Here is a 13,289-nt window from a genome sequence, read left to right on the forward strand (position 1 = left end):
GTATTCTTCCCGTAGCTTCAGCGTTAGTGCCCAAAACCTTAATAAGACTCCATCACCTTACATGACGCAGTTGTTGTTATAACATGACGCAGTTGCTGTTATAACATGACGTAGTTGTTGTTATAACGACGCAGGCGATGCTACTACGTCGCCAGGAATGACACATGACGCACAGTTATGAACCTCCCTCCATATTTCTCACGTTTCTTAACGCTATCTCGCTAAAGCGGGAAATGGCGAATAGTATGAAAAAACAATATATATATATATATATATATATATATATATATATATATATATATATATATTCTCAGATCTGTCGAGCGGTGTCCGTAAGATATAGAGAATTTCATCTGTAAACATCACAAACGATCATTACGTAGTTCGTGCAATTTCTCTATGTTTTTGTTATTAAGTGCGTCTGGCTCACTATTACTCCTCAGATCTCGAGTATGTATAACGTTATGTGCTTCTCAAGTGTACTGTGAACGTGGTGAGTGAGTGTGCTACCCGCTCAAACTACCATACAAACTGCCCTCCGCTGGTCTTGCCTCAGTCACCAGCCGGCCCCTGTGCAGGGTAGACACACACACACCCCCATGTCACCAGCGGCGAGGGCTGGTCACATCTGGTCCTCACCGCCGTGATGTGACGATGCTGGTGACGTGACGTGACGGTGCTCGTGACGCGTTCGCCAGGTTACATACAGCAGGTTGGTCAACCATGGTCACGGGTCCCTGCGCTTCCCGCTTCTCCTCAGTTTTGTTTACATAGTTTTCCTTGTTTATACGTTGAAGATGCCGGTCACGGATGTAATGAATTTTACGGACCAGGGGTTCGACCCCCTTCACCAGCCAACCCAATTCGTCATCCTCTTCTTGTGGACAACGTTCGTAATCATTATCTGCTAAATGATCCGTTTAGCTGTGCATCGAAACGTAACATTGGATATTGAATGTTTTCGTCTTGCAACGTTCGTTTAGCGTTTAAAGTGAACAACAACAGTTGTTTGGCGTAATTTGGGGCATCATATGTTGTTGTGCGATGTTAGATGTGACACAAGTAGAGTTATATATATCAAGGAAAAATGTGGGTTGAACTAATGTAAGAGTAGGTAATACACTTGTGAGAAATTGATCTGTCCTGTGATCACCTCAGCTGGTGGCCGAGGTGTGTCGGTGACGTAAACCAACATTAAGTTACTGTGATGCTGCTGGGAATAACATGGAATGCCAGCATTGAGGGAGGTGGTGTGTCTGTCTGTCAGCTGTGTGTTAACGTAGTTTGCAGTTAGCGCGATGCTTAACGATGGGTAATACTGGTTTAACTCGATAATGATTTTGGAACATTACAGTAAATCTCGACTGTTGTGAGGGTTAGGTGAAGTTTACATAATCTCTGTTGATTTATTACAAGTGTTTTACATCCTCTTTTTTATTCATTATCCTCACTTGTTCCCTCGCCTAACCCTCACCACTATCGCTGTGCCTAATAATGCAGACTATGATGCTCCGAATCGCGTTTTGTGATTCTTGTAATATTGTTCAAACATAACAATACCATTTCAGAACAAAATTACTCAATAATTAAAGCTTGTTTGTGTGCTTGGCTAGACATTTGATTATCATTTCTCATATAATGTATATTATTTGGCTTGTAGTATTATGTCCTTATTCCATCTTATATGATGTTTCCCTTGACCGAACCGCGTTTTGTTTATTCTTGAAACAGAAGAAACAAACAGTACAGCATAGGTCAAATTGACGTGTCTGTGTTTTGTCAATGAGTCACATTGTTTAGCAGAGGCCTTACCTATGGTCGACCCAACCAGACGATACCTGGTCGACATGGTAATGTCTCCTTCCCAGACCGCGTTTAATCTCCTTGAGCACGACCATATGACTCTCAGATATATGATGGCGTATCCTTGACATCATCTTAAGGTATCAAGACAAAGGCCGTGCCATCATATCCAAGGGATCGTATCGTCGTACTCAAGGGTCGTATCATCGTACTCAAGGGTCGCACCATCGTACTCAATGGTCGTACCATCGTACTCAAGGGTCGCACCATCGTACTCAAGGGTCGTACCATCGTATTCAAGGGTAGTACAATCGTACTCAAGGGTCGCACCATCGTTCCCAAGGGTCGTACCGTCGTCGTGCAGGGCATCATCATCATACCAGGGGTCGTACCGTAGCGCTCAAGGCGTTAAAACAGGAGAGCTGGCTGCTGGTGGCCTTCAAGTTATCTCTGGTGAGGTTGGAATACTCATCATACGAACAGCTCACGACCCAGCCCCACCAGCTGGCTGCTGCTGCTCTCCAGTCAAACATGTACATATGTGCTTATTATGTATTTTGTTACACGTCTCGGCACCTACCATTACATCAGGACCCTCGTGTCTGGTGAGAATCATTGGAGTGGTTGGTTGGCAGGTGAGACGTGGCGAGGAGGGCTGTGTGGGGGGTGGAGGGGATGTGCTAGTAATGGCGAGGCGTGTGTGGTGATGCGGCAAGGAATTTATGTGTTGGTGGTGGTGAGATGTATGTGTGTGTGGTGAAGAGGTTGAGGCTTGTGTGGTGGTGGTGGGAGAGAGGATGTGGTTGTTGTGGTAGTGGTGGTGAAGTGAATAGTGTGCAGAGAAATGTGTGGTAGTTATGAAATGCTTGGTATGAAGACTGTAGTACTGAGGTGTGTGTGAATGTAATGGTGTTAGTAGGGTGTATGTGGTAGCTGGATGTGTGTGGTGGTAGTGGTGAAGTGTGTATGGTTGGGGTGTGTGGTAGTTAGGTGTGTGTGGTGGTAGGGGTGAAGTGTGTATGTTTGGGGTGGTATGAGTTCACACACACTCTATATACCAGTAGTGAGTTCGTGTCTTGGGTGGATTTACCGTGGAACTGGAGGAGGTGGTTAGAGTGCGTGTCGATGGCTGGTCAGGGGTAGTACATCTGCGTCGACCATACTGGACGGTGGCTGGAAAATTACAGAGAAGTGTTCACCCTGGTTGACACGACCATTAATAGTCATGGTGTGGGTATGTTGTGGTTGTGGAGGCAGGGGTCCTCCTCATGCACGGTTGTGTAGGGGATCAGTGTCATGTTGTAGTAGAGTGATTAGTATGTTGTGGTATAGGTATCAGTTTCATGTTGTGGTAGAGAGATTGGGGTTATGATGAGGTCGAGAGGTCAGTGTCATGTGTCAGAAGGATCAGGACCATGTTGTGGTAGAGGGGTCAAGACCATGTTGTGGTAGAGGGGTCAGGATCATGTTGTGGTAGAGGGGTCAAGACCATGTTGTGGTAGAGGGGTCAGGACCATGCTGTGAGACCAGGTTGATGATGTGGTGGGGTCGGGTCATAATAGCAGGCCAACTCTCAGCAGCCACAGTCAGCCTTGCACATTAATCCTCCTCCTTGGCCACACGTGCAGCCACCCAGACGCCTCGCAGCCAGCCTCTGCTGGATTGATTCGCAGTGATAACTCTACGATAAGAGGCTTTCGTAATGCCCGGCCAAGTGATGTAAATGTTACCTTGCCAGGTAATTACCGTGGTCGGGTCGGCAGGTGAGCCCAGGTGTGTAATCGGTCCCGACGTGAGTGTCTGACGTGTGTGTGGGGCTTATCGGGAGGCCACCCCAACCCCCACACCTCTCGTCTTGGGTTCCGCCAAACAGGACTGGACGCTCACCTTGCCACACTCTCTCTGAAAGACTAACTTATCTTTTCGATATTTTTTTCTTATATGCATTTCTGACTTAGATTACTATCACTGGTCACATTTTGGTCTGAGGTTAGTCTCTTGATTGTTTTGCCGAGCACAAATACTTGGATACATCTGCATTTTTGTTCCTATGTTGAAAGGAAGCAAAGAACGTTTGTCAAGTGAGCTTTTTATCTTCCTCCAGGCAGGCAGGAGCCATACGTCCCCCGCGCCTGACCACATCATACAAGAGGAACCGGTTCATCGCACAATTTCATCCTCGAAAAACCAAAGGAAAAACGTAAGTAAAAAGTGACATAAAACATGTTTGTAATTGTGTAGAAACAATTTATGCCAAAAAAAATTGGGTTGAAAGAAAACAGAACAAGGGTGGATGAGGAGGTGGGGCGGGGGATGGATGAGGAGGTGGAGTGGGCTGGATGAGGAGGTGGGACGGAGTGGATGAGGAGGTGGGACGGGGTTGATGAGGTGGAGTGGGATGGATGTTACCCAAGTCCTCTTTCCTGGAGTTCCTGCTGCTCCAAGGCTGCGTTACTTCCAGTAGCAGGGAAATGATGGATTCCATTAAAGACAGATGATCTTTGAGACAGTACTACCAGTGAGACACCCTTGCTAAAGATGACTTTTCGTTCTCAGTGTAATCTAGTGCAGGCGGGGTCCGGTAACACTTTGTATGTGTGTGTGTGTGTGTGTGTGTGTGTGTGTGTGTGTGTGTGTGTGTGTGTGTGTGTGTATAGCTCAGTTAGTGTGTATGTATGTATGTATATGTGTGTCAGTCTTCTGACGTCATGATGCACATAAGGAGTAACACAAAATAATGGACCCATTCTGCATATTTATTACAATACATTGAAGTGTGCCTTATGACTTACATGTATAAGGCCCATTAGGGAGAATCTTGATCAGACATTCTCTTCGTCTTAAAGACGAAGAACCTATCAAATACAACACATAATCGACCACAATGACAAAACTTTTGATTTTTGTAAGGTTTGGAACGTTGACAGGACAGATCTACTTATAAGACCAGATTTCATGTTTGATTTATTATATCAGTTATACATACATCAAGTTCATGTTTCAGGAAATACAGTATTGATCCTTCGATACAGTATTGATCCTTCGATACAGTATTGATCCTTCGATACAGTATTGATCCTTCGAGTTTTGCTAAACAAAAATTGTTTTCAAGTCTGTCCTGTTTCAGTCAACCTCACAACACAAAAGCTGTTGACAATGTGGATCTGTAACACCGACTGTACTGCTGTAGCCTGGCTGGGGTAGGGCTACTGGGCTCTACCTATACTTCTTTAACACCGACTATAAAGTTGTAGCCTGGCTGGGGTTAAGGCTACCGGACTCTACAAAGCAGGAGTAAAGTAGTTGTAGTCTGGATGGTAGATGATAATGGGCTATGTAGGGGTTCACTATACTGGTTGTTGTAGCCTAGGATGGGCTGAGGCTACGGGGCTATAACAGTAGTAGTCCTGAGAGGGAAGGCTACTGGGGCTAAGTAGGGGCTGACTAGTTTTGTGAGCTGAGGGGAACACCCCCTGCGGACGCTGAGAGAAAATTCTTTCCTTCAATGAATGAAGAAAGAAATGCTTTTCCTCAATAAATGGAGAAAGAAATTTTCTTTCAGTGATGAAGATGATATTATCTTCATATTCTTCTTCAGGTGAAGAAAACCTTTGCTTCAGACGATAACTTTCTAGACGAAGGAAGAAAGTTTTGCTTCAGACATATTTTTGAAATAAATTCTATATTCTGCTGATGCTGGAAAGTAGAATATAGTTCAGATGTAAAGGTAAAATTACCTTTATACTTTTATACGTAATTGAAATCTTTTTATTTCGAGATGATGATGAAATCATTCTTGCATTAATCAGCATGTGAAATTATTGTGATGATCTTCAGTAATTGATAAAAACTTTATCTCGCAGATAAAGTGTTATCTTTACAATCTATAGCGGAAGAAAGAAATTTTGAATCAAAGATGAAATTGCTTACATACTCCTCAACAGAGAAGTAAATCTGACATTGTTAAGTTAGTTCATAATTCGGTTGTAGGAGAAGCATAGGTTTCCTTCAGAGAGAAAAGAATATGAAGTTATCTTTTCATCCTTCAGTAGATAAGAAGTTATCTCTGCATCTTTCAGTAGATAAGAAGTTATCTCTACATCCTTCAGTAGATAAGAAGTTATCTCTACATCCTTCAGTAGATAAGGTAGAAAGCTTTAGCTTAAGAAGTAAAGATGAAGATCTTATCTTAGTGAGATTTGTAGAGGGAAAACAATAAATTATACACGAATTTCTCAGGGGCAGAAGAACGATTTCTCAAAAACAGAAAAAAGAAAACGACATGAGAGGAGAAGGAGGAATTACCACTACAATGATTTTGTGTAACGTATGTACGAAACGAGGTGACGATGTTTTTGTTTGTATGTTGTTCATGTGTGGAAATTTTACCTTAGAAATATTTTATGATTGTACAGACCAAAGTGTAGATATCATCTCTATTTTGGTGTTGGTAAATACTTAGGTGAGGTTAAGTGCATGATCGTAAGAGCTGACTGTAAAGTGAAGGGTTACTTGTGTAGATGTCTAAGTATTACTTTATGACTATAACATTTTAAGGATCTATTTATGATTGTAAGTTTTTGAGAATTGTTTCTTCTTGTCAGTAAAGTTCTAAGGATCTATGTATGATTTATGTATGGTTGTAAGTGTATCCTTAGCTTACAGTTGTGAGCAACATCTTAAGGATCACTTTATGGCAATAAGGAATGTACTTTATAATTGTAAGTAAAATCCTTCGACCATGGACGAAAAGCGTATACCGTTAACTTCACCACTGAACTTATGAACTGAGAAACTGGTGTTCAGCCAAGAAGTTCTGTATCGTAAGTTCAGAAGTGCAAAGTTGACAACCATTACTAGTTCTCTAAATAACCATTTGTAAGATATTTCTCACAACAGATATATCTTCTTCCTGTGTGACCAAAGGATTAATCTATCCGTAGCATATGCGTACTTCATCTTGGGTTTATATTATGTGTATTAGTGGTGTAAGTCTTTCTACCTGTCTATCTGGTAATGTATATTTGTATCTGTATATACACTGTTGTATGTACGTATGTATACCTTAGAAGTAACTTGGGGAACCGAACCCCTCTTACAAGATGTGGTTGTAGTTCAACCAATTGAAATGATCTTAGCTGGATGTATGTAATAACACAGACCCAACAACATAAGTAATAAGTTAATTATATAAAGACATAAGTTAGACATATAATGGAACCAACTGTAAACATATCTGTCATTGGTTACATTATACAGTTTTATCCGTAAGGTACATATAATTATTATCTTAATATCTTTAGGCACGACGGTACGACCCTTTAGCACGACGGTGCGACCCTTGAGCACGACGGTGCGACCCTTGAGCACGACGGTACGACCTTTGACCGATGGTGCGAGTCTTGGGTATGACGACATAGAATTTGAATGTCGTGTTCAAGGGTCGTGTCGTCGTGCTTAAGGGTCGTACCGTCGTGCTCAAGGGTCGTACAGTCGTGCTCAAGAGTCGTACCGTCGTGCCCAAGGGTCATACCGTCGTGCTCAAGGGTCGTACCATCATACTCGAGGGAAATTATACTTCCACATTCTATAATACACTGATTATAGAGCACACACACATATATACATTTTTATATATGTACATCTCTGGAGATCACTAAGCTATTTACATATGCATAATAAGACGGGGAATTCACAGGACACGCACGTAAGGACACCATTATCTTGGCTCACATATAGACGTAGGCAGACCAGAGACGAGAGGAGGTGAGAACATTAGTTTCTAAGATATTCAGTCAAGTTATTCACATAAGCACAACACTGTTGTAGCTTCACATAAGCACAACACTGTTGTAGCTTCACATAAGCACAACACTGTTGTAACTTCACATAAGCACAACACTGTTGTAACTTCACATAAGCACAACACTGTTGTAACTTCACATAAGCACAACACTGTTGTAACTTCACATAAGCACAACACTGTTGTAACTTGACAGTTATATTCTTGATGGAATAAATGATATTTACACTGGAGTAATGTGGGGCATCGCTTCGAAGCAGGTCGAAACCATCCACTCTATCTAGGATTCAGTGTTCAACTCGTGATCAGTCTGAACGAGATAATTGGCTTCTGTGAGCTGTCATGGGCATCGTTACTAGGCCAGCTCTCGTGTGGTTCATTACTGAGTTCTGACTTAGTCTGTGTATTGTGTACTGAGAAATTAAAATCAGACTTATTTGTGGTTTTATCTTTTTATGAAACAGTTGATAAGTAACGCCACTGCTAAAGTGGAGTAATTGTGTCTTTAAGACATTACAGTACACCTGCATGATGATTTGCATGGTCTATCTCTCATGCACGCATGCACCTGTATGATAATGTTCTTCACATTTGTACACATACGTGACATGATTTCATATGTGGCCATTCTATCTTTTAAGGGATGTACTACCTACTGCTCCCATTAAGGGATGTACTACCTACTGCTCCCATTAAGGGATGTATTACCTACTGCTCCCATTAAGGGATATACTACCTACTGTTCCCATTAAGGGATGTACTACGTACTGTTCCCATTAAGGGATGTACTACCTACTGTTCCCATTAAGGGAAGTACTATCTACTATTCCCATTAAGGGATGTACTATCTACTTTTCCCATTAAGGGATGTACTACGTACTGTTCCCATTAAGGGATATACTACCTACTGTTCCCATTAAGGGATGTACTATCTATTGTTCCCACTAAGGGATGTACTACCTACTGTTCCCATTAAGGGGTGTACTACCTTCTCTTCCCACTAGGGGGTGTGCTACCTACTGTTCCCATTAAGGGATGTACTACCTACTGTTCCCACTAAGGGAAAGGGTGTACAAGGCGCTACTGTTTCGTAGTCTCCCTTGGGATTGAGGACAACTTCCCTCAGCCCTTTAGTAGTGGATGATAACTTGTGTTGTTCTCCCGACCTTCCTTGCTCCCTCAGGAGGGTGTGTCCTGACGAAGGTCATGGCGGAGCAGACTGGCCATCGGTGGCCTGTGATGTGCATTTTCTGTGGGTTTGTTAGTCTTGAAGTCTTGCACATGTATCTTGCATTATGAAAGTCTTGCACATGTATCTTGCACTATGAAAGTCTTTGATTCATGCATTACGTGTGTAGTGGAGGAAGGGCTCGTGTGTTTAAAAAGTGTAAGAGTAAAGTTGACAACAAATTTATCATTCAATGTTATTTATCAATACTGGTTTCGAAATTTTGGTAGCGATTATGTAATGATATACTGTGGTCATTATAGAGATATGATGGAATATTTGACACTCATGTTCAGGTAATTCAGTTTTTGATGGTATTTGTTCATATTTGGCCCTTTTTTTAATGTTTACTTCATGTTGAAGATTTGATTTAGTGATACAAATATAGGTTTTATGATAATGGCAATATTCAAAAATTTCTGTGAATGAATCTCGGATTTGGTGTTGTAATTTATCATTTCCGGAACAGATGTGGAAATTTTAAAAGCGAAAGACAAAGTTGTGGAACCACGATGGCTTCCATAACAACCATTCTTGATTTTCTCAACGTCCATGAAACATTATTATACTCTTTATCACATCTACATCACCAAACTGGACCGTCAGCCTTTCAATTCCTTTTTCTTTTTTTCTTTTGTTTGGAAACGCGTTATTAATACAAAAAGTGTGATCATCTGATTCCAGTACAGGGCAGCAGATACAGAGAATCGGTTCGTTTTCTTTCTTGGTAACGGTATATTTCCAACAGTGTACTGAGAGTGGAATGAATTCCCCGTTGAACGGTAACCCATCTCTTCCTGCTAGCGTGTAGGTACACGTTCAGTTTTGTTATTTCCTTCAAGACATCACTGATAAAGGGAAGTTGTAGGTTGTAGACTCACTAAAGACACAGGAATTATAGTTTCTATCATTATTCGTAAAAAGTTTTTCCTTCTGTTGCTTCACAGTGAGAAATTAGTATCAATTTTCTCACATTGTCACGTCTTGGCTCCTGCTGGCTTCAACGGACCACAGAGAAATGTGTCACCGTGGTTACCGTGTTCCAGTCTGTGGTAACGTGATCAGACTCGCCTACAGCACCGAGTATCATGGACATCAGTGGAGGGGAGAGCCAGTACCTGGTTCTGGCGTTGGTGCCAACTAGCGCACTGAGAAAAGCACATCCTTCCACATGCTTCGAGGAAATGACTTTCAGAAGTCCCAGTGATGACCTGACTAAATGGTACCAGGTCAGAGGTGCAGCACCACTAGCGGGGGTCACAGTGATGACCTGACCTGCTGGTGCCAGGTTAGATACCACTAGCACGAGTCCTAGTAATGACATGATTACACAGAGCCAGGTCAAAGGCGCGGAGAGGGCTCCTGCCATGCCTTGCAGAAGTGCAGGTCCCTCCAGGTCTCACAGGTCTTACAGTCGACGGAGCAGCACCACTGGAACTTACACTCACACTTGCTGGTGATGAGCCGCCTGCGGGTATCGTACCCGCGGCCGCAACACAGCAGGTCGCACCCACCCATCCCCTGCGACGTGAGGTTACACTGGCGGCCGCCGGTACCCGTGAATCCTGCGGGAGAGGAATGTTAGTAGACGTGCTGAGGGTGAGGCTGGCTCTTCTCCCTCTCTCTCTCTCTCTCTCTCTCTCTCTCTCTCTCTCTCTCTCTCTCTCTCTCTCTCTCTCTCTATCTCTCTCGACTTACCGGACGTGGAGTCAGCCTCGCAGTAGTCGGGCGAAGCCTCCAGGTACACGAGGTCCTTCTTCCTCGGCTTCTTGTGGTCGCCGTGTCGGGGAACCAGGCCGGCGCCGTTGGGCAAGACGGTGACCTCCGTGGCACCGTCGTAGCGGCTCTTGAGCCAGCGTGCCGTGGCTCCAAAGGGCGCCATGGTCTGCCAGCAGGTGCGGACGGTGCAGGAGCCAGATACCCCGTGGCACTTGCACTCTAGACGCATCTTCTTCCGTACACCCTGACGCGGGGGAGGGAGGAACACTGGTAAGACGCCCCGTGTGGCCTGACGGGTCATGATGGTGTTGGTGTAATGACTGATGTTACTACCCTCCCCTTGTCACCCACCCTTCTGTGCCACTCACTACAATCCCTCTCCACCCACTACCGTCCCTCTCCACCCACAACCGTCCCTCTCCACCCACTGCCGTCCCTCTCCACCCACTACCGTCCCTCTCCACCCACTGCCGTCCCTCTCCAACCACTACCGTCCCTCACCGTCCACTACAGCCCCTCACCGCCCACTACCGTCCCTCTCCACCCACTACCGTCCCTCTCCACCCACTGCCGTCCCTCTCCACCCACTACCGTCCCTCTCCACCCACTACCGTCCCTCTCCACCCACTGCCGTCCCTCTCCACCCACTACCCTCCCTCTCCACCCACTGCCGTCCCTCTCCAACCACTACCGTCCCTCACCGTCCACTACAGCCCCTCACCGTCCACTACAGCCCCTCTACACCCTCTACCGTTCCTCTCCACCCACTACCGTCTCTCGCCGCCCACTACCGCCCCTCGCCGCCTGCCGCCCCTCACCTTACGTCCTGCCCGGTTGTTGTGCAGGTTCATGAGGGCTCGTGCGTCCCGCTGACGTCGGTCTCGAGCGTCGATGAACTTGCGGGCGAAGGCGGTGCCGTAGCGGATGTTGTCCGAGCAGCCGCCCCACGTGAACTGTCCCGCCCGGTCCCGGTGGCTCCCCTGTGGGAAAACACGAGGATACAGAGGGTGGTTCCCTGTAGGAAGATACGTGCATAGACATGATATACATAGGGTTCTGTGGTTCCCCAGTGAGTAATACATGGCTATGTGATATGCAGGACACACAGTAGCTAAACAGCGTGGAAAGCTGAGCTTCGTCTCCTTAACAACAGATAGCTGAGCATTGTTTCCATATCGCTGAAGGCTGAACTTTGTTCCTTTATAACTGAAAGCTGAGCTTTGTCCCCTTGTAGATGAAGGCTGTTTGTTATTCAGTTATAACTGAAGGCAAGATAAGCTTCTCGCCTATTATTATAGCTGTGTCTCACGTGCTGTAGCTCCAGCTAACCATCACACTCATACTTACAATGTCAGCTAGCCATCACAACCATCCTTACGTCAGCTAACAACAGCTCTTCGGCTTCACCAGAGGGAGGAGACCTCTTACCTCTTTGGTCAGGTCACAGGCGCAGTTGGTGATGGCTCCACGGCTGCAGGCGCGGGTGATGGCGTGCACCACGCCCGCACTGTTGATGGAGTACACGAAGGCAGACTCCCGGGTACCTGCTGAAACGTGGAAGACTTTGTCAAACGACGGAGGTGCAGGGAGGAGGGGTCGGGCGTCGCTACGCGCTGCCGCAGCCGAGACCTCAATGCCTGCTGTGTGGGGCAGATGTTGGTGTTGTTGTTGTTATGAAGTAGAGAGACCATGATGGCATTTGTTTTCGTGAGGTTAGGTCGTGGTGGCAGTGGTGTCATGTTATGGTGGCAGTGGTCATGTTATGGTGTCAGTGGTCTTGATGGTAATGTTCGTGTCATGGTGGTAATAGTTGGGTCGTGATGTGGTAACAGTGGTGATGGCCCAACAATAACTAAACAACCCCACCACACATACACCCATCTGAAACTTCACTCCTCAGGCATGCACGAGTGACTCTTCTGTGCATTCTAGGCATCAGCCATGAGGACAACACCGCACACACATTTAGTGTACCTTTGGGCTTGTCTCTCCTGAGTTGCAACTTCGATTCTGGAGACACTGAACACTTCTTGACCATCCTGCATTCACGTCACACAGTCGAACACAAACATACAGCATCACCAAACTTCTTGATCTGTGGTCCAATCCGGTGGACTTGGCCAGCTTCCTGTTCGCTGCTGGACCCCCACTGAAGGGATACCTTGGTCATGTAAGTATATATTGTCAGTGTAGCTATACAACTCCAGAGGATTCCTGCAGCTTCGAGGCTGCTCTCCAGTCAGGAGCTGGGAAGTTAGAGACTAGTCCAGAGAAGAGAGAGAGAGAGAGAGAGAGAGAGAGAGAGAGAGAGAGAGAGAGAGAGAGAGAGAGAGAGACTTTCAAGACGTACTTCTTAGGACGTGCCTGCCGAAGACTGAGGCGTCGCGGGGGATGGTGGAACAATTCCAGCGGGAATCCTGGAACTGCTTCTGGCAGTGTCGGACGCCCTGGATGGCGCCTTCGGTGACCGCAAGCATGGCGTCCGGGTACCTCTTGCAGAGCACCCGCTGGCGACGCACCAGGCCCGGGATGTTCTCACAGTGGATCCGTGTCGAGGAGTACGATGCGCTCAGCTGTGACACAAACCTGAGGAAGGAGACGGAGAAGAGGGTCTTAGGGTGTCACAAAGACGCAGAGGGAAGTTGTTAGGGTGTCATATGTGGACGAAGAATTGTAAGGCGGTGCTGGGGGTGGATGGTGACGCTCATTTTCTGTTTAAGGGATGAGATAAAAGAA

At 45.6% G+C, this 13,289-nt stretch overlaps 1 protein-coding gene and 1 long non-coding RNA gene across 7 annotated transcripts in view; one reads left to right on the plus strand and one right to left on the minus strand.

Annotated features, from left to right (window-relative positions):
* Positions 1-566: 566 nt before the first annotated feature.
* Positions 567-13,289, plus strand: part of LOC139765103 (uncharacterized) — a 67,751-nt gene continuing 55,028 nt past the window's right edge. For both annotated transcript variants that reach the window (XR_011716571.1, XR_011716572.1), the window contains exons 1-2: positions 567-712; positions 3,908-4,003. This is a non-coding gene — a long non-coding RNA (uncharacterized lncRNA). The remainder of the gene's footprint in view (positions 713-3,907; positions 4,004-13,289) is intronic.
* LOC139765102 (protein Wnt-2b-A-like) overlaps positions 5,069-13,289 on the minus strand; it is a 54,448-nt gene continuing 46,227 nt past the window's right edge. For 4 of the 5 annotated variants that reach the window (XM_071692278.1, XM_071692275.1, XM_071692274.1 and 1 more), the window contains exons 3-7: positions 12,904-13,139; positions 11,982-12,100; positions 11,372-11,533; positions 10,533-10,797; positions 5,069-10,399 (exon numbers count right to left, since the gene is read on the minus strand). In XM_071692278.1, the coding sequence (XP_071548379.1) occupies positions 10,176-10,399; positions 10,533-10,797; positions 11,372-11,533; positions 11,982-12,100; positions 12,904-13,139 (1,006 nt within the window). In that variant the 3' untranslated portion in view covers positions 5,069-10,175. The remainder of the gene's footprint in view (positions 10,400-10,532; positions 10,798-11,371; positions 11,534-11,981; positions 12,101-12,903; positions 13,140-13,289) is intronic. The other variant, XM_071692279.1, reaches the window with a different exon arrangement.

The sequence above is a fragment of the Panulirus ornatus genome, chromosome 52 (assembly GCF_036320965.1).
Source record: "Panulirus ornatus isolate Po-2019 chromosome 52, ASM3632096v1, whole genome shotgun sequence".
NCBI lineage: Eukaryota > Metazoa > Arthropoda > Malacostraca > Decapoda > Palinuridae > Panulirus > Panulirus ornatus.